The sequence below is a fragment of the Rhineura floridana genome, chromosome 9, assembly GCF_030035675.1.
Source record: "Rhineura floridana isolate rRhiFlo1 chromosome 9, rRhiFlo1.hap2, whole genome shotgun sequence".
Taxonomy (NCBI): domain Eukaryota; kingdom Metazoa; phylum Chordata; class Lepidosauria; order Squamata; family Rhineuridae; genus Rhineura; species Rhineura floridana.
Window position 1 is genome coordinate 793,444 of NC_084488.1, and position 23,702 is coordinate 817,145.

Consider the following 23,702-nt stretch of genomic DNA (forward strand, 5'->3'; position numbering starts at 1 on the left):
GCCTGGACAACGTGTCTACGTGAAGAAATGTCACCATAAGACGCTAGAACCGAGGTGGGAGGGTCCTCATCTTGTCCTTTTGACCGTTCCGACTGCGATCAAAATAGCAGGAAAGGACAGCTGGATACACTATACCAGGGGTAAACCAGGACAAGAAGCAGCCGACAGCGGACCAGGACAAGAAGACGATGACAGTGAGGCAGCTGAGGCCTTAGCAACTGGAGAAGGGAAGGAGAAGACCCCTGAAGAAAAGTGGCTCTCGGAGACCGTTCCGGGTCTTGGCCTGAAGACACGATTTATGCATCTTAAATGAAACTCTTTGCGTTTTGCCCAATAATTCTCTTGTGAATTATTTTCCTGTACTTGTGTTTCTGTGTTTCAATTGTCAGTGTCCCCTATAGAATAAGCTGGACCCCTGGAAATATACCTTGTCATATGGTCAAAATGGTGTCTAAGATTACTGGAATGTTTCTCATATTGACCACACTTCTTATGTCCAAGCTGGAGGCACCATCTAGTTGGACATGGGAAGACCCAGAATTAGACCAACTCCTACAAAGCTATAAAAGCTTCATTGGCTGATATCTTAAATGTTTCAAATTGTTGGATCTGTTCCCAAATCGCTCACCACGCCGGTGGATTACCCTGGCGTTTGGTGTCGTGGAATCAGTCAGATTTGTGCCACTACTGGATGTTTAGACAAAAACAAGAATTCTCCATCGCAGAATGGAAAAAAATTGCTCTAGAGAAATAGAAAACTCTGTTTTAAGAAACACCACCTGGAATCCTTATTTCCCCTCTGAAAGGCCCAAGCCAATTCTTCTGAGGGGTGGAGTAAAAGGCCTGCTTTGTTTCAAGTTAAATTCTACAAAGAAGGCCAAATGGTTTGCTGGGGAAAGTATCTGTGAATATTACTTGACACCCATTCAGAACGTTTCTGTTCCACTCATTTATCCAAACGGCACTATGGCAACCTCAACACAGCCCATGATGGTCACTCTTTCCTTGGAGTTTGTAAATAAATGGACCCAAGGTCTTGCAAGTGCATTAGCGACTGATGACTCCTGGTGGGTATGTGGCCGATCTGCCTATAAATGGCTTCCTGGAGGCTGGTATGGTTCCTGTTATTATGCGTTCCTTCTTCCCCCATACTGAGTTATGAAGTCTTTGCCTTCTGGAAGGCCCCGCAGAGCAGTACCATCTGTCATATCAGAAGGTGACAGATTTTGATTCTCCTACCCCACTATGGTACAGGGAAACTGGCCACCTTGTATAATAAATTATCCACCTTTGTTGAGAAGTTTGCAAACGAGACACTCAAAGTCATAAATGCAACAAGTATTGAACAAAGGCAAATGCGCCTTGTTGTTCTACAAAACAGAGCAGCACTTGACTATATTTTAGCATCCCAAAATGGGGCATGTGCTGTAATAAAGGAAGAATGTTGCACCTTTATTCCTGATAATAGCCAATATATCAACCAGCACATTTCCTCTGCCCAAAAGGCTATAGAGGAATGGGAAAGGAATAAGGAAGACCTCCAAGGAGGCTCCTTATGGTCCTGGTTAACTTCATGGCTACCTGACATGGGGTGGCTCTGATCGTTGGTTGTTGGGATTATTGGCTTTGTGATAATAATCATAGTAATTGGGTGTTGTATTCAATGTATTCCAAATCTGTTACAAACTTTTTGCAAAACCCAGAATGCTGCTGCCACCCTCATGGAGTTGGCTGCCTTGAAGGAGTCAATAAGGGCAGAACAGAGGCATCGCAACCAGATGGAAGGATTTTTATAATTTAACATTAAGGAGAAAATGTTAAAAGGGGGGAATGTTAAGAAAAATAAGAAACAAGAAAAATTTAGCCCTTGGTAGTCCAAAGTATCTGCTTATGAATACTATTTGCAAGAATAACAGTCCAATGCTTTAGGATTGTGCAAAGTCCTAATGTGTTAAGGGAACTTGCTTAAGATGTTTAACTGCCTGGAAACCATTTGTCTTAAAGCTTGTGATGCAAAACCACGATGTGTTTGAGAAACAGTGTGGTTAGCAAGGCAAAAGAATCTAATACTGTGCTAAGAAGTAGAAATGTTAACAGCTGGGAAAAAGGGGAACTAATAAAAGCAGGGATAGTGAAGCAATGAGAAAGAAAGGGGGCTCTAACAAAATTAACTTGTGTAATTTGTGAAAAGTATAAAAAACCTGCTTGAAGGGGTGGTGTGCTCCTTATGTGTGAGGCATGGAGTTCCTTTATTGCAATAAACTCAGAATGCCTTGGACTCGAAATACCAGTGTAAGTACTTATTATTGTCTCCACCTGGAAGAACCGTAAGTAATTCTTATGACACCCTTGAAGCTGTATTTTCCCTTTATGTCATGGCTCATGGTGGGGAGGGAGAGAGAATGAGGTTGCGCCAGCAGCCTTCCAGGGCAATTTTGTGATTGAGAACATCTGTAAAGCAGCTACATAGGATTTGGCTAATACATTCACAAAGCACTGTAGAATCAAATGCTTACTCCTGAATAGATGGAGCATTTGGGATGAGCTTTTGCAGAAAGTGCTGTCCAGGCAGATGCAAGCTATACCAGAAACTCTTCCTAAGTTGATAATGCTGCTAGATCCCAAAGTGAAAAAAATCTCTCCCAAGAGAATTTCTGTTCTCCAAACCCCCAGAGGACATTTCACCTCTCTCTCTTTTTGGGGACCAGCATCATGGATGGTGGCTGGTCCTTAAGGCTTCTGCCTCTACTGAAGATGTGGAAGAGTTAGTTAGGGCTTCCTGGGATACATTTCCAATGCCCAAACAATCCCCTCAGCAAAGTTGTTTTACAAGTATGTTAAAAGCTCCTGTTGCCAGATTTTTATTTATTTATTTATTTGTTTCATTTTTAGACCGCACATAGCTAGTAGCTCTCTGGGCGGTGTACAAAACAGATTAAAAATACAATATTATAATAAAATCAATCAAATATATCAACAACAATATTAAAATAAAGCGTAGACGTAAACATTAACATTAAAAACATTAAAAAGCCTGGGAGTACAGCCAGGTCTTAACCTGGCGCCTAAAAGAAAGCACCGTAGGCGCCAGGCATATCTCTTCAGGTAAGCTGTTCCACAATTCGGGGGCCACTACAGAAAAGGGCCTAGATCTGGTAACAATCATCCGGGCATCCTGGTGAGATGGTACCCGAAGAAGGGCCTTAGATACTGAACGAAGTGAACGGGTAGGTTCATAGCGGGAGAGGTGTTCCACAAGGTACTGTGGTCCCACACCGTGTAAGGCTTTATAGGTCAAAACCAGCACCTTGAATCTGGCTCGGAAACAAATAGGTAGCCAGTGCAAACGGGCCAGGACAGGTGTTATATGCGCAGACCGATTGGTCCTCGTCAATAGCCTGGCTGCCGCGTTTTGCACCAGCTGAAGTTTCCGAACTGTCTTCAAGGGCAGCCCTACGTAGAGTGCATTACAGTAATCCAGTCTAGAAGTTACCAGGGCGTGAACAACTGAAGCGAGATCGTCGCTGTCCAGATAGGGGTGTAGTTGGGCTACTAAACGAAGATGGTAAAATGCATTCCGAGCCACCGAGGCCACTTGAGCCTCAAGCGACAAGGAAGGGTCAAAAAGGACCCCCAAACTACGAACCTGTTCTTTCAAGGGGAGTGTAACCCCATCTAGAACAGGATGAACATCCACCATCCGGGCAGGGAAAGAGCTCACCAACAGTGTTTCAGTCTTGTCTGGATTGAGTTTCAGTTTATTAGCTCTCATCCAGTCCATTATCGCGGTCAGGCAGCGGTTTAGCACATCAACAGCCTCACCTGAAGAAGGTGAAAAGGAGAAATAGAGCTGCGTGTCATCAGCGTACTGATGGCAACGCACTCCAAAACTCCTGATGACCGCACCCAGAGGTTGCATGTAGATGTTAAAAAGCATGGGGGACAAAACTGACCCCTGAGGGACTCCACAATGGAGAGTCCAGGGTGTCGAGCAATGTTCCCCAAGCACTACCTTCTGGCGACGATCCGCTAAGTAGGAGCAGAACCACTGCCAAGCAGTGCCCCCAACTCCCAACTCCGCGAGTCTCCCCAGAAGGATACCATGGTCGATGGTATCAAACGCCGCTGAGAGATCAAGGAGAATCAACAGAGTCACACTCCCTCTGTCCCTCTCCCGACAAAGGTCATCATACAGGGCGACCAAGGCTGTTTCAGTGCTAAAACCGGATAGAAACGGATCCAGATAATCGGTTTCATCCAAGAGCGCCTGGAGCTGACCGGCGACCACCCGCTCCAAAACCTTGCCCAAGAAAGGGACATTCGCCACCGGCCTGTAGTTGTTCAGAACATCTGGGTCCAAAGAAGGTTTCTTTAACAGAGGTCTCACTACTGCCTCCTTGAGACTACCAGGGACTACTCCCTCTCTCAAGGAGGCATTTATCACCTCTTTGGCCCAGCCGGTGGTTTCTGTCCTGCCAGCCTTCACCAGCCAAGATGGGCAAGGGTCCAGAGCAGATGTGGTCACCCGCACCATTCCAAGCACCTTGTCCACTTCCTCGAGCTGCACCAACTGAAACTCATCCAATAATGAAGGACAAGGCCGCGCTCTGGACACCTCAATGGATTCTGTTATAACATCAGAGTCTAAGTCCCGATGGATGCATGCAATCTTGTCCTGGAAGTGCTCCGCAAATTCGTTACAGCGGGCTTCCGATGTTTCTTTAGTATCGTGAGAGCCAGAATGTAACAGCCCACGTACTACCCTAAACAGCTCCGCTGGGCGGCAAAGAGATGATCTAATGGTGGCAGCAAAATAAAACTTTTTTGCCGCCCTAACCGCTTTTACATACATCTTAGTGGAAGCACTTACCAAAGCACGACTACATCCGTCAGGAGTTCGCCTCCATCTGCACTCTAGCCTCCTTCTCTCTTGCTTCATCACTCTCAGCTCCGGGGTATACCACGGTGCTGTATGAGTTCTGCACTGAAGGGGGTGCGCGGGAGCGATCGTGTCAATGGCCCCGGTCATCTCCGTATTCCACAGGTCAACCAGGGCCTCGACAGGAGCGCCAGTACTATCAGCCGGTAGACAGCCTTTCAGTATTTGCAGCAAGGCGTGAAGGTGCTCCTCAAGCTTTCCAGTATGATTTATTTATTTTATTTATTTTATTTAATTTAATTTATATACCGCCCTAAGCCCGAAGGCTCTCTGGGAGTTCAGAGTAGCCACTGCCTTCTACAGAAAAAGCCAAAGATGTGGATACAGAGGGAAGACCCACCTCAAGGTGAAGGATTACCTCCAGGAGAGTCACAGTAAGGCCCATCTTTTGGAAAAGAACTTACTGTTTTTTTGTGGAGCTTTGGGGCGTTCATGATTTGGGGATTAAGTTGCAAAAGAAAAGATAATACTGCCTTAACCTGCACCAGTAGAGTTACTCAAGCACTATTTGGACAATGTCTGACTACACAACTGCCCAATGTTTAAATTACAGCAGTCTGGGACATCACATTTCTTTTTTGGAGAAGCATCCCAAGCCAAGCTTATTGATGAATATAATTGACAAATCCTCTTCAGGTCTTAGAAGGCTGGAAAGATCAAGCATAAGCTAGGGCAACGCAAACTAGTGACATTTTTAAACATCACCATGGCAACTTCCGGGAATATCATTAGCATCAAAATAAACTCAGAGCTACAGCTGCTTCAAGATTTAAAGCTTTAAAACCTAGAGCCGTCTGCATTAATGAACTCAAGAAATTTATGGAGCTGATTTAGCATCTTAGCTTAGCATTAATGCCTGAAAATATTTGACTGAGGAGCTCACCAAAGGAGAAGAAAAACAATCCTGTGCTCAGGAGGATCACATTAGAACTCCAGCCAATCAAAAGGAAAGCAGGAGCCAACAGCATGATTGCCTGTGGAAAAGAAAAGAAAAAGTGAGAAATCTTATTGTTTGTAGTACACATAGTCTAGTGAAAACCCAAAGCCTGTGCTTCTGGGCCAGAGCAGCTGGGTGGATGTTAAGGAGATAGTTCTCAAATTCCAATCCCATCTCCCACTCCTGTTCTGCTTCAGCTGCTGAGATGAAAGAATCTGCTTTATACTAGAACAAATAAAGTGGAGCCGAGCTCTAGTGGAATAACACTGCAATACATATTGGCCAGTTCACAGGATTATGGCAATGTTTCCGTCAGTGAAGGGATAGTCAGTGCCCCCCTCTGTTCCTTTCCTGCTCCTTTCTTGGCCCCCAAAGCCTCTTGCTCAATATTCATCACTAGGTTTGGAAGTGCCTGGCCACAAAGCCTGCAGCAATTCCACATAATCCCAAAACTCTTGAGTGGGGGCCACTGTAAGTATGAAAAAGGGCTGCCAACATGAAGATTGCAGAGACAGATAAAATGGACCTTTAACATTACATTCCAGACCTCTATCAAAGCTGAATCACTCATGCCAATTAGCATATCCAAAGCAGGTGTAAATTCAGTAGCCCCAAAGAATAAAAATCCCAAGATCCATTTATGTAGGTTGCAAACCTTAAATATGCACCGATTTCAAAACTGGCAATTTATTTAATTTTTTAATGCACCAGTGGTAGGGAATATAGCCTGCTGCTAGGACATCTGGCTCTCTGAGTCTCCTCCTGCCCATCAGCTGTTCAGTGGGAAGCAGCTGAGATGAAAAAGGGTTGCAATGTTGTGCACAGTATGCAATTGCAACTCCTTCCTCTGCAAGAAAGCCTGCTGTAAGAAGATTAAAGCAGAGGGAAAGTGTTTTAACAGAGGCAGACTTGTACTTCTTACAAGTATGTAAAAAATAACTATTCATTTTGCAATTGCATGTATGCAGTTTTCAGGATACAATTGCATTTTGAAGAGGCTTTGAATAGCTGTAAGGCAGGATTCAGCTGGGTACTGACACTGTTTGCATTTTCGGTTCTTTTTGTCTTTTGCACAGCCTGGGAAGATAAATAGCGCTGGAGAGTTTTGTTTGGTTTTTTTACACAAACTTTGTAAAAAAGACTATGGAGAAAATGTAAAGTGAAAAAGAGTTGCTAAAATAAATGCCTTTGTTTCCACGAGAAACAACTGTGTGTGTATGTGCCCTTGTGCACAAATGGGATTGTATGTGTCTATGTGTTAAAGGTGTGACTGCACATCAGTCTGGCCTCACCCAGTATAGGAATGTGGCCCCTAACAATTTTCCACTAGGCTATTGCAGCCTTTGGTCTGAACACAATTCCCCACCATTGTTATTCAATTAATTCTGCATTATTTGTCTGATGGTAGAATTGACTTCACCACCAGAAACAGCACTTTAAAAGACTAGTCCAGTAGTTCCCAACCTTTATGAGTACGGGACCCTCTTTGTAAGTTCAAAATATTTTGTGACTCCCTCACACACTAATTGTAATTTTAGTCTCTGTTAATTGAAAAAATGGTGTGTGGCAAAATCACATCTTCAAATATCCCTTTCCATTAAAAGCTCACTGCAGACAGGAAGGTGTTGCTTTCTTTTCTTAATGCAAAGGTCCAATCAAACTGGGATTCCCTCCCCCCAGTCTGAAGATGTGCAGTCCTGTCTCCCAACACCAGTGGGTTACAGTGTTGGACTAAGATCCAGGTTTAAATCCAGGTTCTTCAGCCATGAAGCCCATTGGGTGACCTTGGACCAGCCACAGTCTCTCAGCCTGACCTATCTCACAGGGTCTGTGTAAGGATAAAATGGAGAGGGGGGCAACCATATGCACTATCTTGAGCAACTTGGAGGAAAGGTGGGATATAAATGCAATAATAATTAAATAAATAAATACATTTCAGTTGCAGTATGTGGACCCCAGCCTCAGCCAACCTGCTGAGCTTAATAATAATAATAATAATGGAAGCAGCAATGTGATCGTGGTTGGGATGCTAGATTGTGAAGACAAAAGGGTGGATAGATGGAGGAACGGGCTCAGTGCATTCACCTCTGTACCCGGCTATCTTCCCTCTTTATGACTTTCTAGCACTTTTGATTTTCAGTTTTGCCTTTTCCCGAGTCATCCAACATTTGCTGAGCCTTGTTCTTTAGTCTTTCTTATGTTTTCTACTGTGATTTTGTTGTTCAGTTCTGAAGTGGTAGAAATGGAGTGAACTCCTGCAGATGGTGCATGGCAAAATCACATCTCCAAATGTCCCTTTCCATTAAAAGCTCCCTGCAGACAGAAACCCAGAATCGTGAACTGCATTAGAAGCTCCCTGATGTGCTAATCTGTCTGCAGGGAGGTGTTGCTTTCTTTTTTTAATGCAAGGATCCAATCAAATTGGTATCACCCTCCCCACCCACATTGTTGTATTTATTTATTAGATTTATATCCCGCCCTTCCTCCCTGTAGGAGCCCAGGTTGAAGATGTACAGTCCTGTCTCCCAACACCAGGTGGTGACAGTGTTGGGCTGCTGCTGAACTTTTTTTTTTTTTTAGCTTTTTTTTTAAAAAAATCAAGAAGCAGGCAACGTGGTGCTGATGGGGATGCTAGATTGTGCACTGCAGACAACAGAATGTATGGATTAAGTGCTTTTAGGCCTTGGGATGATCATCAGAACTCATGACTTGGTTAGCATGCACTTGGGGAATGAGAGTGGAGCAGGAGACAGATCAGCACACACACAAACACACCTGCATGCATTTGGGCACATGGCAGGGGGGAAACCCTCAACTGCCACAGCATCTTGGTGAAAGAGATTGTGGGGGTGGAGTGTAGGTGGAAGAAAGGCACTGGACACACACTTAGCCTCAGAGATGGGGGGGCAAGCAAGTCCTGGGCTTTCTCACTGCTCCTTGGCTCTATCTGGGCTGAAGGCAAGATCTGGGCGGCCTCACAAATAAGAGTAATTTTTAAAAGGAGGTGGCAGCGAAGCAAGAGCCAGGAAAGGCAGGCTGGCTGGCTGGCAGGAAGGGGGAAAGCAGCCTTTCCTTGCAGCCTTGCTTCTTTTTGCTTCTCAAAAAGCCCTCTCCTCTCATTCTGAGCAAGGGCGTCATCATCAGCAGCAGTGTGAGGAGATGGGAGTCGGTGATAGTAATCCCCTCTTCTTCATGGTAGCTCCATCCTCAGTCTACTTTCGCATCTGCCGTGTATTTTATAGGCAGATGCCTACCCTCGGTGTGCCTGAAAGATGCTCTGCCGCTTCAGTAAAAGTTCTCCCTCTTGTTTGGAGTAAGGGGGAGTAGTATGCAGTGGCAAGCAGACAGTTTTCAGGGAGTGAAGACGTGTTTTGTTTTGTTTTAAAAAAATCATTTATTTACTGTTGGTGGCCCCCTCTGGATTACTTCATGGCCCCCTTCGGGGTCATGTCCCCCAGGTTTTAAACTACTGGACTAGTCAAAATTAGCTGTGTCAATCCCACTGGGAACTTACAAATCTCATTTAATATTTGCCTCATAGCTCAAAGGCTTACAACATCATCCCCAACCCTTCTATCAAAAACAAATTTGGAGAGAATAAATTCAGGGCTTCAGAAGACATTTCCATTATTAACTTTCTACGTCATGAACAATGTTTCTGTTAAAATGCTTTGTCCTCTCACAAATGGAAGTAGAGAGATCAACAGGATACATTACGAGTTAAATGACAGAAGAAGCATTTTGTTCTGAAAATTTTTCAAGTATACTTGAAATAAAAGAAAGGCGAAATAAGACCATTTTATATGGGAAAAAACCTACCCTTTTTACAGTCTTTAGTTCATTTCCTGGCTTAATTTGGCGAGTGTAACCTCCTTGGATCATGGCCATTGTAATTCCAATGAAGAAAAACATCTTCCCTTGTTCCAGGCTAAGAGAAGAGAAAACAGCATGGCCGGCAGCTATTATATCTTAAGTAATATAGACTGTGGGCATTTGGCCATGTCCCCAAACTGTACAATTTAGTAATTCTGACATGGTCCCTTGGAAGCAAAGCCTGCAGATTGTGGAGCTGGAGCTCCCAGAGCCCCCCCCCCCAATACAGACAGAGTAGCGTGGCTTCAATAAGTACCATCTACCTCTCCCATCAGTGTTCACACCATGCATGCTGCACACACATGCCTGCCATCACCCAAGATGGTGGCAGGTGTTTCTCCAAGGGTCGATGTCCCTGCCACCATCTTGGGTGATGGCAGGCATCAGCGCATAGTACACACATCATGCACACTGACACTAGATGTTGGTGAGGTGCGTGGGTGGACTTATTAGCCCCACACCACCTGTGCTTAGAGGGGGTGAGGTAGGCTGGTGCCCAAGGCCCAGACATGCCTGCCATCAGCCCTGTTTCTCTGCATAACCCAAACCAGGAGAGCAGCTTCGATGTCTCATTATTCCATTTTCATCCACATAACTTTGCAACGCTGTTTTTTCTGCTCTTATGGCTATTAAAGCAAAGCAGCAAAACAGATCGGAAATGACCAAATATGTGCTCTATTCTCCACAGTGCCCAGAATCCAAAAACTTGTGACAAGAATGCACCATCACTCATATTAATAATAAGCTCTTTGAAATTTGAAATGCCTTGTGATTATTAAAAAATTGAATAAATATTTTTATCCATTTTTATTATTAAGCCCAACATTTTATTTATAATTAAAAGTCAAGCTATTTCAGTCATTCAAGGCAGGTTTGAATGGGTGCATGGGATCTTTATCTTTAAGCAAAGGGGGCATAGGTTAAAAAAAGTTGAGCTATTGGTGGATGATAACCCACCTGGTTCAAAAAAACATTGAACGAGAAGAAACCTTGCCATGGCTATAATAAAGCTTTCAACCTCTGCTCTACTGGGCGTTTGTCAAATCATTACAGTATCATACAGGAATGTTGTTAGGGGGTGGGCCCAGGGTAGGGTTGCCATATTGCCTGGTTAGATGGATTTTACCCAGGTTGTAGCCATGCTACCCAGTGCCTGCTTAGCCCATTGGGTGGCTTGGATTCTCAGCATTCATTTTTTTAGAAAAAGCAAGTCTCTAGCCCTTGTGGATCCAGAGATACAGGGCAAAATGTGGAGGAGGTTTTCTGCCCATTTGTGAGAAATCAGCCTTCCGTTGTTCGTAGCCAATGAGGGCCACCACAGCTGTCCTGGGAAAATCAAGAATTTTAGCCTGCCTGCCGCATACGCAGAAACTACACATGCTCACTTGATCAACACATACAGCTCCACCCCTTTATCCATAGACTTTCTAGTTGAATCAGTGAGAAGCAGCCTTCATCTTAATTGCCTCTGTGGCTCAGGGTATATGTCAAGTGGTGAATGCAATGGGGCAATCTGTCGGTCATCATGGAGGATGGAATAAAGGAGTATGAATCCACACCTGAACAAATATAAGATATAAAAGCAAACCTTTCTGTAGAAAAGGCTGTGCTATTAGCATTTTTTGGCCCTGCCCCCACCCCGTTAAATGGTGCTTACTCTCAAGTAAACTTGCATTGGAATGTAGCCTCACTCACCCTGTTTCCTGACAGAGCCAATTCAGAAAAGGCTAAAAAATATTTTTGATACATATCCTTCTTCAAAATGACTGTGTTTGTGTGTACATTCCCACAATTTAGAAATCCCAGCTCTAGGGCACTGTGGGAAATATAAACAGCAGACAGTCTCCTAGACTCAGCTGCAGCTGCACTATGTAAGTCTGGGTCTGCAGGAGGGTACCTTGTCAGGAGCTCCCTCAAGCCTGGAGAATGCGGCCTAAATGTTGCAAAAAAGCACAAGCAAAGCTAGTATGGTAAAAGTGCAGATTTAGTTATGGGAAACGTAAGTTCAAATCCTTGCTCAGCCATAAAAGTCCAATGACTGGCCTTAAAAAGTAACTCAACAGATTACAAATTGCCACAGAGCGATCCTTGGTGGAATGGCATGACTTAAATATAGCGAGAAAATAAGTAAATAAGATGTCTGTGGGAATGTTCACTCACAATAGTGAGGACTGACTTCCAGCTGAGTTTCCACTTAGGATAATTTCTGCAAGCTAACAGGATAAATACTTTAAAAGAAAATTGCTTTTTTTTTAGAAGGATTAACACTAGAGGAATTTTCTGAATCAGAGTCCACATTATGGGGGTGGGTGGGAATGACATCTAATATATATACAACATGGAGGTCATCTGAGTAAACACAGTGATAGAACTTCATGTTGATATCAGTGTCTTGTAAGGCTTACTATTTTTGTACACAAGAGAAATACCATGTGAAATACCTGCTGAATTGGAAGTGCTGATGGACAAGAAAACTCAGAGTATATTCCAGACCAGAAAACAGGAAGAGATATAGAAAATACACCAGGCCTAGGATCCTGAGATCTATTTAAAAACAACATAATCAAGCTTATAACAATTATTTTATTTATTTATTTATTACATTTCTACATTTCATGATAGAAACCCAAGGAGACTTACATATGGTTCCGAGGCAGTCTCCCATCCAGGCACTGACCACAACTGACCCTGCTTGGCTTCAGCAGGGTGCTGGCCTGATGTGCCTCCAGACCATAGCCTGGGACAATTACTACGAAAGTAAATATTTGAGGCCATACCAACAGAATGCATGCACCATGATCTTCAAACCAAGCATCCTACACCAGTGGTGGGGGGGGGAGGGACTAAACAACCGTTCAGGACCTCACACATTAGCCCCCCCCCCCCATCCTGCCTGCTTCCTTTATAGTGAGTCTCAGTTTGCCTTGTATTTAACTCAGTAGCATTACAGGCAAGCAAGTTCCCCTCTCCAAAATCAGTCAGATGGCTTCCCCCCCCTTAAACCAGGGCCATCCACAGGCTCAGTGCCAGTGAGTGCCAGGTTGGGCACTGGCCAAGGGCCCCTGCGGCTGGCTGAGGGTCCCTGTGACTGGGAGGGTGGGAATTCTGGTCCATGATCCCTGCCAGCATCAGGACATGGGGTGCAAGTCGACAGTGGCATGCAACATGGAGTGGAAGCTCCTCTCCAAGGTGACACCATCAACGCAAGCTTGAATATGCCCAGTCATACCTCTTGTTGTGTTGTCACATGCTTGCCATCAAACAAGATAGTGATGGGGGCATCGGGTCAGCGCACATGTTTCCAGCTCTGAATTGCTCTAGATCAGTGTTTCCCAACCCTTATGAGTACGGGACCCCTCTGTAAGCTCAAAATTTTTTGAGACCCCCCCCATGCTAATTGTAATTTTAGTGTCAATTGAAAAAAAATGGTGCGTGGCAAAATCACATCTCCAAATATCCCTTTCCATTAAAAGCTCACTGCAGACAGGGAGGTGTTGCTTTCTTTTCTTAATGCAAAGGTCCAATCAAATTGGTATACCCCGCACAGTCTGAAAATGTACAGTCCTGTCTCCCAACACCAGTGGGTTACAGTGTTAGACTTAAGATTCATGGTCAAATCCCCACCCAGGAGTCAACCCCATGAAGCCTGCTGGGTGACCTTGGACGTATCTCACAGGGTCTGTGTAAGGTTAAAATAGCAAGGGGGGAACCATGTGCCCCACCTTGAGCAACTTGGAGGAAAGGTGGGATAGAAATGCAATTACATAAATAAATACATTTCAGCTGCAGTATGTAGATCTCAGCCTCAGCCAACCTGCTGAGCTTTTTAAAAGTAACAATAATAATAATAATCAAGAAGGAGCAATGTGGTCATGGTGGGGATGCTAGATTGTGAAGACAAAAGGGTGGATAGACTGAGGAGGGGGTTAGTGCTTTTAGGCCTTGGGATGATCATCAGAACTGATGACTTGGTTAGCGTGCACTTGGGAATGACAGTGGAGCAGATCAGCGCACATACAAACACGCCGGCCACTCCTGCAAGCATCTGCAAGGATGCCTACATTCAGGGACATGGGGGGGGAAGCCCTCAACTGCCACAGTGTCACAGAGAGATTGGGGGGGTGGAGTGCAAGTGGAAGAAAGGGGGGACACTGATACACACATTTAGCCTCAGGGATGGGGGGTGAGCAAGTCCTGAGCATCCTCACTGCTCTTTAGCTCCATCTGCGCCAAAGGCGAGATCTGGGAGGCCTTGCAAATAAGAATAATTTTTAAAAGGAGGTGGCAGCGAAGCAGGAGCCAAGAAAGGCAGACAGGCTGGCTGGCTGGCAGGAAGGGGGAAAGCAGCCTTTCCTTGCAGCCTTGCTTCTTTTGCTTCACTAACAGCCCTCTCCTCTCGGTCTGAGCAAGGGCATTAGCAGCGAGGAGATGGCAGTCAGCCATAGTAATCCCCTCTTCTTCCTGGTAGCTCCACCCTCAGCCTCCTTTGGTGTCTGCCACGTTTTACAGGTAGACGCCTGCCCTTGGCATGCCTGAAAAGATGCTTTGCCACTTCAACTAAGGTCCTTCCCTCTTATTTGGAGCAAAGGGGAGGTGCAGTCTGTAGCAGCAGTGGGGAGCAGACAGGATCCAGGGAATGAAGACTTTTCATAAATAAATAAATAAATAATTTCTTTACTGTTCGCGCCCCCCCCGGATTACTTCACAGCCCCAAGGTTGGGAATCACTGCTCTAGATGGACCCCACTTACTCCAGAGCTGCTTTGACCCAATCAGGAACAGCCCCAATTTGGTTCGTGATTTGACCGAATTAGTTGCACAGTCTTACTAGTAGAAGTAACACAGTAGCAAAAGGAGAGTTGCATTAAATTAACCACCCCTTTTAGCTAATCAAAATGATATCACATCATTACCATGTGGAATAACAAAGAGAAAAGCGAAGACAACAAGAGAATCAGAGTTAAGCAAGCAGTGAAGTACTTTAGAGGAATAAACTGTTGCCACAAAAGAAGGCCCTGATTCAAGAACAAGATGCAGATACTGGCCTGCTTGAAATTGTTCAATATAAGTGTATCTCTAAACATGGGACTTATGAGACACAATGTTGAATTAGATTTGAATCAGTAACAATTTGATAGTTATATTGACAACAGAGAAAGTAGAAACTCAGCAGTCACATGGAAGCACACATTAGAATAATGCTGTAAGGACCTTAACTCCAGACCCTGCAAGATGGGCAGTTCACATGTGGCAACAAAACAGACATTATTTGATTCAAGCTGATTATTCGATTCATTAAGAGACAAAAATATTACATAAGTATTCAGTAACAAATGACAGATTACTTCATCTAGCTTTTTCAAAATTCTAAGCCAAGCAGAAAGGACTGAACACAAATGGCTCATATAGCCAAAGATTAGTGACACTATTTACTGCATACTTTCATTGTAGCTTCATTGTATAGAATTAGGTGAAATGTTATGTCTGACTTGCTTTCATACCTTAAGGGCCCCCAAATTAATCTCTTTTCCAAGGCCTCCAAAAGCCTAGGGCAACTACTGCTTATACTTTGCAAACTTCAGATCAGGCTCTGACTGCAGTTGTAGAAAATGAAAAGCTGATAAAATATGCAGGTCCAGTGCAGATGTAATACTGGCTCCTTGCATATATACGATCTCCCCCACCCCGTCCTTCTGTGTTACCTTGCTGGCCTTTCCATAGCTTAAAACAAATGTCGCCAACTTTTTTGGACCAGAGGACACATTTCAAATTTTGAGAGAGTGCTGGGGGTACCAGTCACAAAATGGCTGCCATGGGGTGTAAAATAACACAAAAGTAGAGAGTAGTAATGGTGAAGCTTTTCCCATAAGTGTATTTCCATACTAGAAAATGCTTTTACCTGTTGAATTTCTGCCTGCCAAGATTCCTGTTTTCCCCCCAGTGCTGACCATAACGAAAGCCTAGGCTTCCATCCTGTACCCACTTACCTGTAAGTAGGCCCCATTAAACACAAAGAGAATTACTTCTGAGTACACATGTATTTAAGTGAATTCTTAATAAGTCCCTGATCTTTAGTTCCTGCAAAGCAGAAAAGATGCCTAAGCCTCTGTAAAGTTTTCAAATATGCCTTTTATGAGGAGGGGGTCATAGAATCATAGAATAGTCTATAAGGTCATCAAGTCCAACCCCCTGCACAATGCAGGAATCCAAATCAAAGCATTCCCGACAGATGGCCCTCTTGAATGAGTCATTTAACATTCACTCATACTTATTGCGTAGCAGTATTTGCAGAAAATAATTTCTAGGGTCTACCTAATCTCAAGAGAACCCAGCACAAGAAAGATACATGCTGGTTACTAGGGGAGAAATAGGGGCGAACTATGGAGATTTCAAGGACTAGGAAAAAAAGACAGAAGCAGGAAAATTGCACTAAAAGGGAGGGCAAAACAGCAGCTCTTTAGGACCCCAGGGATTCCCGTTGCCTGGCATCCAAAACATTCATTTATCAATCACAGCTCTAACTTCACTCATTGGCTAATAACACTGACAGGGAGCAACCAGGCTGGCTCATTTGACAGAAATCGCTTTGTGGGTCCCTGCACATTCTGGGCTACCTACTAAAGGCTGTTGCAGGTGCCACAGTGCCTGCAGGCAATGAGTTGCTAATCAGAATGTCATCTCTGCTAGCAGTAACTAAACAGTCTGTCTTTAACCAGGATTTGCTTATTTACTTCAAACATTATTTTCATGGTTTAAGATGGCAAAACTTGGCGCAGGTGCAATACCAAGCCATGATTAAGGCAGACAGGGGGAAAGAGGAGGAGAAATACAAGGTATCCCTGGATCCCACCTGGCAATTCAAAATTTACAATGAGCCAATTATATCTGCATTGGACTTCAAATTTGCAAACAAAATTGTTTTTAAGCATTATTGTTATTATTTTAAGAGTTTTATGTACTAGTTTTTTAAAGATATGCTACCACAAGTTGTGTTAAAAGTGAGGTAAAATGTTTTAAGCAAGTTTTTTTTTTAAAAAAACTATAAGATTCTTTCTCTGCACAATTCTCCAAGAGAATGCATTTAGACCTTCAATACTTGACTTATCCTACCACCCAAGTGAGATGAGAAAAATACCATGGTAATTACTAGTTCTTAGTACTACAGGGTAACTGTGCCTTTCACCAGGATTATCAAAGAAGTATTCTATTTATCTTGGAGTTCACGTTTCATTCAGTATGTATGAAGGCATGTTACAAACAGAAACTTACTCAAAGCACACAAGCAAGGTGGAACTTTAGAAATAAGACTTTCCTTTGGAGTCAGTAATTTCACACAATATTTGTTAATATAGAAAAGATAAACAAAGTTATGAGGTGCTCTCATGCTGAATCAGGCCAATGGTTCTTCTGGCCAGTATTGTTGCCCTAATGGTCTCAGTAAGTAACCTTTTCTAATTTCCTACCTGAAATCTTTCCAGTTGTCAGAGGCCTCATGCACACAAAGCATATCTCCACCATTGTTGTTTTATGCTATGTGCTGCATAAATGCATAACTCAAGCCAATTTGCTCACTGGGATGACTGCCAAATGTCAAGACAAAGTGCAAATAAATTCAGGAAAGGGCTAGCCCTCATTGCGAAGAATACAACATTTTGCAATATCAGGATTGGTGCAGAGGAGAAAAAGACAGTGGAGTCTGAAATACTATAAGCAACCTCCTAATAAATAGTAGAGAAAGCTTAAGGACTTGCTCTCTTTTGAAGATGTTTCCATCTTTTGGCTGACTGCAGAGAACTGGAATAAAGCCCAAGGACTGATCAGGCCAACTGCTGACCGAAAGCCAGACATCATGGATGATACCTAACAAAGAAATAAAAAACAGATCTTGAAGCTGAAGGGATTATGACGCTGGTCTAGTTCACACGTAACACTACACCATGATTTTGGTTCTACACACATGAACTAGAATAAGCCTGAGCAAAAAGCTTCAAATCCATGTGCTATCCCCTCCTCTCTCCTTCTACTACATGGCTGGAAAGACCACAAGCATTTAGTCTCACTTTTAATGAATCCTGGCTTCTTGTTATATATGTCAGAGGTTATCATTTAACAAAACAGCTTAATAAAAACTGCCTTGTTTCTTAACTTTATCGGGAGAGAGACAGGGGGAGTGTGACTCTGTTCATTCTCCTTGATCTCTCAGCGGCTTCCGATACCATCGACCATGCTATCCTTCTGGGGAGACTGGCTGAGTTGGGAGTGGGAGGTACTGCATGGCGGTGGTTCCACTCCTACTTGGCAGGTCGCCTCCAGAAGGTGCTGCTTGGGGAACATTGCTCGGCACCCTGGACTCTCCAGTATGGGGTTCCGCATGGGTCAGTTCTGTCCCCCATGCTGTTCAACATCTACATGAAACTGTTGGGTGCGGTCATCCGGAGCTTTGGAGTGCGTTGCCGTCAGTATGCTGATGACACAGCTCTATTTCTCCTTCTCATCTTCTTCAGGTGAGGCTGTCAATGTGCTGAACCAGTACCTGGCTGCGACAATGGACTGGATGAGGGCTAATAAACTGAGGCTCAATCCAGACAAGACTGAGATGCTGCTAGTGGGTGGTTCTTCTGACCGGATGGTGGATGTCCAACCTGTCCTGGATGGGGTTGCACTCCCCCTGAAGGAGCAGGTTCGTAGCTTGGGGGTTCTCCTAGAACCATCTCTGTCACTTGAGGCTCAGGTAGCCTCAGTGGCACAGCGTGCCTTCTACCAACTTCGGTTGGTGGCCCAACTACATCCCTATCTGGACAGGGATAACCTGGCTTCGGTTGTCCATGCTCTGGTAACCTCTAAATTAGATTACTGCAATGCACTCTACGTAGGGATGCCTTTGAAGATGGTTCGGAAACTGCAGCTTGTGCAAAATGCAGCGGCCAGATTGGTAACAGGGACCAGACAGTCCGAACATATAAAACCAGTTCTGGCCCACTTGCTTGATTCAAGGTGCTGGTTTTGACCTATAAAGCCTTACACGGCTTGGGATCACAATACCTCATGGAATGCCTCTCCCGATACGAACCCACCCGTACACTACGTTCAAGATCAAAGGCCCTCCTCCGGGTGCCTACTCCAAGGGAAGCTCGGAGAATGGCAACAAGGGAGAGGGCCTTCTCAGTGGTGGCCCCCAAATTATGGAATGGCTTTTGTGACGAGGTGTGCCTGACGCCAACACTGTTATCTTTTTGGAGCCAGGTCAAGACTTTCCTCTTCTCCCAGGCATTTTAGCATGTGTTCTATAATGTTTTAAATGTTTTAAATTGTGTTTTAAATTGTTTTTAAAAGATGTAGTTTAAATTGTATTTGTTTTCAGTTGTTGTAAACCGCCCAGAGAGCTTCGGCTATGGGGCAGTATACAAGTTTAATAAATAAATAAACAAACAAACAAACAAACAAACTGACCTGAGGTTTTGGTAACATGTCAGGATTGTTTTGAAAATGAAACTAAATGCAAGTGATCCTCCCAACAAACTCCTTCAAAGGGCTTCCTCAGGCTCATTTTAGCTTGTGCATATAGTGCTAAACCATGACTTAGTGTTATGTGTGAACCAATAGAAAAAAGTTGAATGCAAATATCATGGCCCATACACAACAGAACTTATAGGAGTTACAGATTGCAACTCACTTTAGCCTTAGACTCTTAACGTAATTTAAATTAATGCTATCTATTAAAAACATTTTCATCAAAAGCTAGAACATGTCAGATACTGATACTATGTAAGAATTCTACATGGAGTAAGCACAGCACAGGTGTCATGAACTGATTAAATCCATAAATACAACCACACACAAGCAAACATTTCAAAATACAATGCACACACAGAGCTATCTAGAGGAAGCTTCTCATTCTGAGTGACCAATTTTCTGAAAAGTTCAGGTGAAAAAGTGTGGGAAGGAACACGCAGCATGGGGTGGGTAAGTGGAAGCACCGATTTGAAATATATTTTCCCCCAAAAAACTGTTGAGCAGGAGAGCTGAGCCTTGCACTCATCCTGACCTTTCACGGCTTCTCTCATCATTTCTTCAATCTGAACTAGGAACTGCATTATTTGAACATGGGATCACACACAATCAAGCTAATATAAACCTCCTATTTAGAGAAGTTTTAAAATGTAAATGATATTCAAATTTCTACAAAGAATTTCAAATATATTTCATCTAAATGTAATTTCATACAAAATAAACTAATACAATCATTCTTGTCATGAGTAAAAAATGACCATTATCCTGAAAATCTATTCCAATAAGGTATATAAATAAAATAAATAAATAAATATAGATGCAATTTTTTTCAAAATTATTTTCTCTCCATTGTCTTTCCTTGATCTGAACATAATATGAAGTCAGCTATTATTGCCAGCTCCTATATTTTCTATATCTATACTTGAGAATCAGGAATTCTATTCCACTGCCAATTAACAAACTCAAATTAATCTCAAGGATGTAATCCAGTGGTGGGGAGCCTCTGGCACATGATTCTAATTAAGCTCTCCAGTCTTCCCATCTGGCCTACAAGGTTGTTTTGACCAAGCCACATCCACCTGCCCTACAGCTAGGCGTGGAGCACGTAAAGATGTAGCTGTGCTGAAAGGAGCTTTGCAGCAAAGTGTTAGACCCAATGATCGGACTATAATTGAGGGCTGCAAAGTACAGTGCACAGCACTTTGCAAGCCCCAATGATCAATTGATTGTTGGGGCATGCAGAGCATTATGCAAAGAAAAAAAGGTCAGCTGCCATCATTGTGAAGTCAGGTGCCCACCACCCAACTGTTAAACTTGGGCCAGTTCAGATGATGATTCTGATACTGCAAACCATCTGAGCCAGCAGAAGCGAATTCTACCTCAGAAGATGTATAGTTCAAGTGAATGGAATCATTCTATCCAGTGGGACCTAAGCAATGCCCCCCCCCAAATGAGCCAGTCTGCCAAACCAGAAAGAGGATATAACAGGGAGTGGCGGAATGCACTTTACTTTGTTATTCTATGCTTCTTGATTAATTCCACAGCTGATGCTGTAAGTTGCTTAAGGTTCACCTTGTAGTCTGGGGGTGTGTGGAGAATGAATGGTCATATGGACATTGATGACAGCTTCAGTGAAACCCCAAATTTGATTATTGCCTGCATGCTGGTTCTTCATACCAGAAGCATCATTGGCACTCGGAAGAGACCGCCCCTCAGGTACATTTGTTTTTGTTTCAGTTTCAGGTTTTTTATGAAGTTCAAGGTCCTGAGGATTCTGCTCTGAAGATTTCCGTATCTGCTCCACTGCTGCCCACAGAGTCCTGACCTCAACAAATAGGATACGAGGGGAGGAGATTCAAGAGTACCAAATCTTAATATCTGGGGGATGAATACTCCAATTAAGTGCCACTGGGTGCTCAATCAGGTGCAAACAGACAACCCTGATGCTGTTTTCCTGCAAGAAACACATCACAGGAAGCAAACTGATAAGGGGTTTGGAATGGAGGAATTACACCACCATATAAGGAGAACACCAGGTTGGGAGAGAGGGAGGAAGGCTAGAAAGTGTCACCCCACCCAGCACTCTCCAATCACAGTGCTTGGAAGGGATGAAGTCTTTTTGTTTTGTTTCTTAGAAATGTTTGGTGGGGGTTGGGTGGCATTTGTTCAGCTTGTGCATGTTTTTTTTCTTTCCCAATCAATCCCAGCCCCATCCTTATTTACTTTTTTTAAAAAAAGTTTGTTGTCTGTGTTTGTTTATATTTTATTTTACTCTTATAGCTAAGAGTTATTGTTAAACCTTGTGGGCATATTTGGCCACAGCTTTCAGAATTCAGTATTATCATCATCAGGTTAGTACCTACAAACAGTAAGAAGCAGCTAGATTATGTGGTTACACATTATGATGATGATAATGATGCTAAGTACCGGGCTAAGTTCAAGGATCTGGTTTTGGTGTACAAAGCCCTATACAGCTCGGGAAAGATCGTATATGCCCAGTCGATCACTATGCTCTGTAGGTGAGGGCCTCCTATAGATACCATCTTATCAGGAGGTCTGTTCCGCACAATATAGGGAGTGGACCTTGAGTTTAGTGGTACCTACTGTTTGGAATTCCCTCCCCTTAAATATTAGACAGGTGCCATCTCTGTTATCTTTTTGGGGCCTACTGAAGACCTTCCCCTTTCAACAAGCCTTTTAAGTAGAGACCTTATCCAACTTTGTGCCTGTATTGGAATTGCTTTTTTAAACCATTTTTTAAAAGATGTTTTTAAAGATATTTAAAACCAGACTTTTAAAATATATTAAATTTTGTTTTTATGATGTTTTAGAGAGTTTTTAGTATTTTTGTTTGTTGCCCTGGGCTCCTACTGGGAGGAAGGGTGGGATGAATAAATAAATAAATAAATATTAAAATAAATAAATAAATAAATTGTGAGCCTGGCGGTGTTAAGCAGCAACATGCATTCACCCGCCTACTCAAAAGACATAATTTGGTGGATGCTTGGTGTTCCTTACACCTAGATAAGGAAAACTATATATATGTTTTTTCCCCATGACATTGCAATGTACACAAGATCTGACCATATTCTGGTATCCATGGTATGGGCAGAAAGCTGGAAGAAGCAGTGATCAGGTGTATGGAGATTTCAGATCGTATCTCAGTATGTGTGTGTCGAAAAAAGCTACAGGACAAACACACCAACCTGGTATGGTGGGTCCACCCCATATTGCTGCAAAAACAGACTATGGTAGAGAGACTGACGACTATGTTAAATGATTACTCCTATGATGGCTTACCCATGGCAACAGTATGGGATGTCAGGAAGGTAGTCATCAGGGTGTGCATAAATTTCAGCTACTAAATGAGAATGACTACAGCAGGAAATGGAAGAGCTTGAGATGTAACACAAAACACAAGGGGCATCAGAGCATACAGGACTTTTATTTAAAAAGTGGGCACAACTGGAGGCATTATATTTCAATAAGACTGTGGCTCAATTAATGTATTTAAATACAAACTATTATTGATTTCTGGATAAGAACTCTATAAACTTTTAACAAACAATGAAAAAGAAGCTCGACACCAGATAGGTGGGATCCAATAGGACATAAAGGTGGTTACACTTTGACTGAAATGGAATGGCAGGTCTATTTGCCCATTTTTATGCAAATGTGTACAGATCAGGGAGCCATGTAAAGGGGACATTGATACTTACTTGCAGCATACCCAAATGCAGCCCATCAGCATGTAGCTAGAATCAAAACATTTCTAATGAGGAAGTGTTGAGGGCTATTAAAAACTTAAGAACTATAAAGTGCCAGGTATAGATGGCTATATTAAAAAATTCAGGGACATTTTGGTTCTTCACCTGACCATCCTATTAAATTATTTGGGGGGGGGGCTCTTTCCCCAGCATTGAGGCTAAACACATTTATTACTGAATACATCTTCCCTAATCAGGTTGGCTTCATGCCAGGAAGACAGCTTGCAAATCCCATTAATAGATGTCTAAATGAGATCTGTCATAGTAAGGGTTTACACCAACCCTTGGCAATCCTTTCACTTGATGCATACAAGACCTCTGAGAAGCTTGAATGGAAACTTCTTAATCCTCTGATGCTCAAATGAAACATAGGTGCCTTTCTTGGCAAAACAACGATATATTTGTACCAACATTCATCAGTCAAAGTAAGGCTAAATAGCTCTGACCCTAAAGAATTTAAGATACAGACTGGGGCGAAACAGAGATATCCGCTATCCGCACTCTAATACTCTCTCTAGTAGCAGTAGCTTTACAAAGCAACCCTAATATAGGAGGGCCAATAATTAATAGAGTACAGCACAACATCAGTTTATTCATTGATGACAATGCACTACCATTTCAGGACCCTTTAAGAGCAGTTCTGGAAGTGCATGGAGCACTTTGATATATGGATTGGT

The 23,702-nt window shown here is 43.1% G+C and overlaps 1 protein-coding gene across 2 annotated transcripts in view; it reads right to left on the minus strand.

Annotated features, from left to right (window-relative positions):
- MFSD10 (major facilitator superfamily domain containing 10) overlaps window positions 1–23,702 on the minus strand; it is a 73,664-nt gene that overhangs the window by 22,082 nt on the left and 27,880 nt on the right. For both annotated transcript variants that reach the window (XM_061583536.1, XM_061583535.1), the window contains exons 7-10: window positions 17,500–17,608; window positions 12,191–12,293; window positions 9,696–9,804; window positions 5,823–5,913 (exon numbers count right to left, since the gene is read on the minus strand). In XM_061583536.1, coding sequence (XP_061439520.1) covers window positions 5,823–5,913; window positions 9,696–9,804; window positions 12,191–12,293; window positions 17,500–17,608 — 412 coding nt within the window. The remainder of the gene's footprint in view (window positions 1–5,822; window positions 5,914–9,695; window positions 9,805–12,190; window positions 12,294–17,499; window positions 17,609–23,702) is intronic.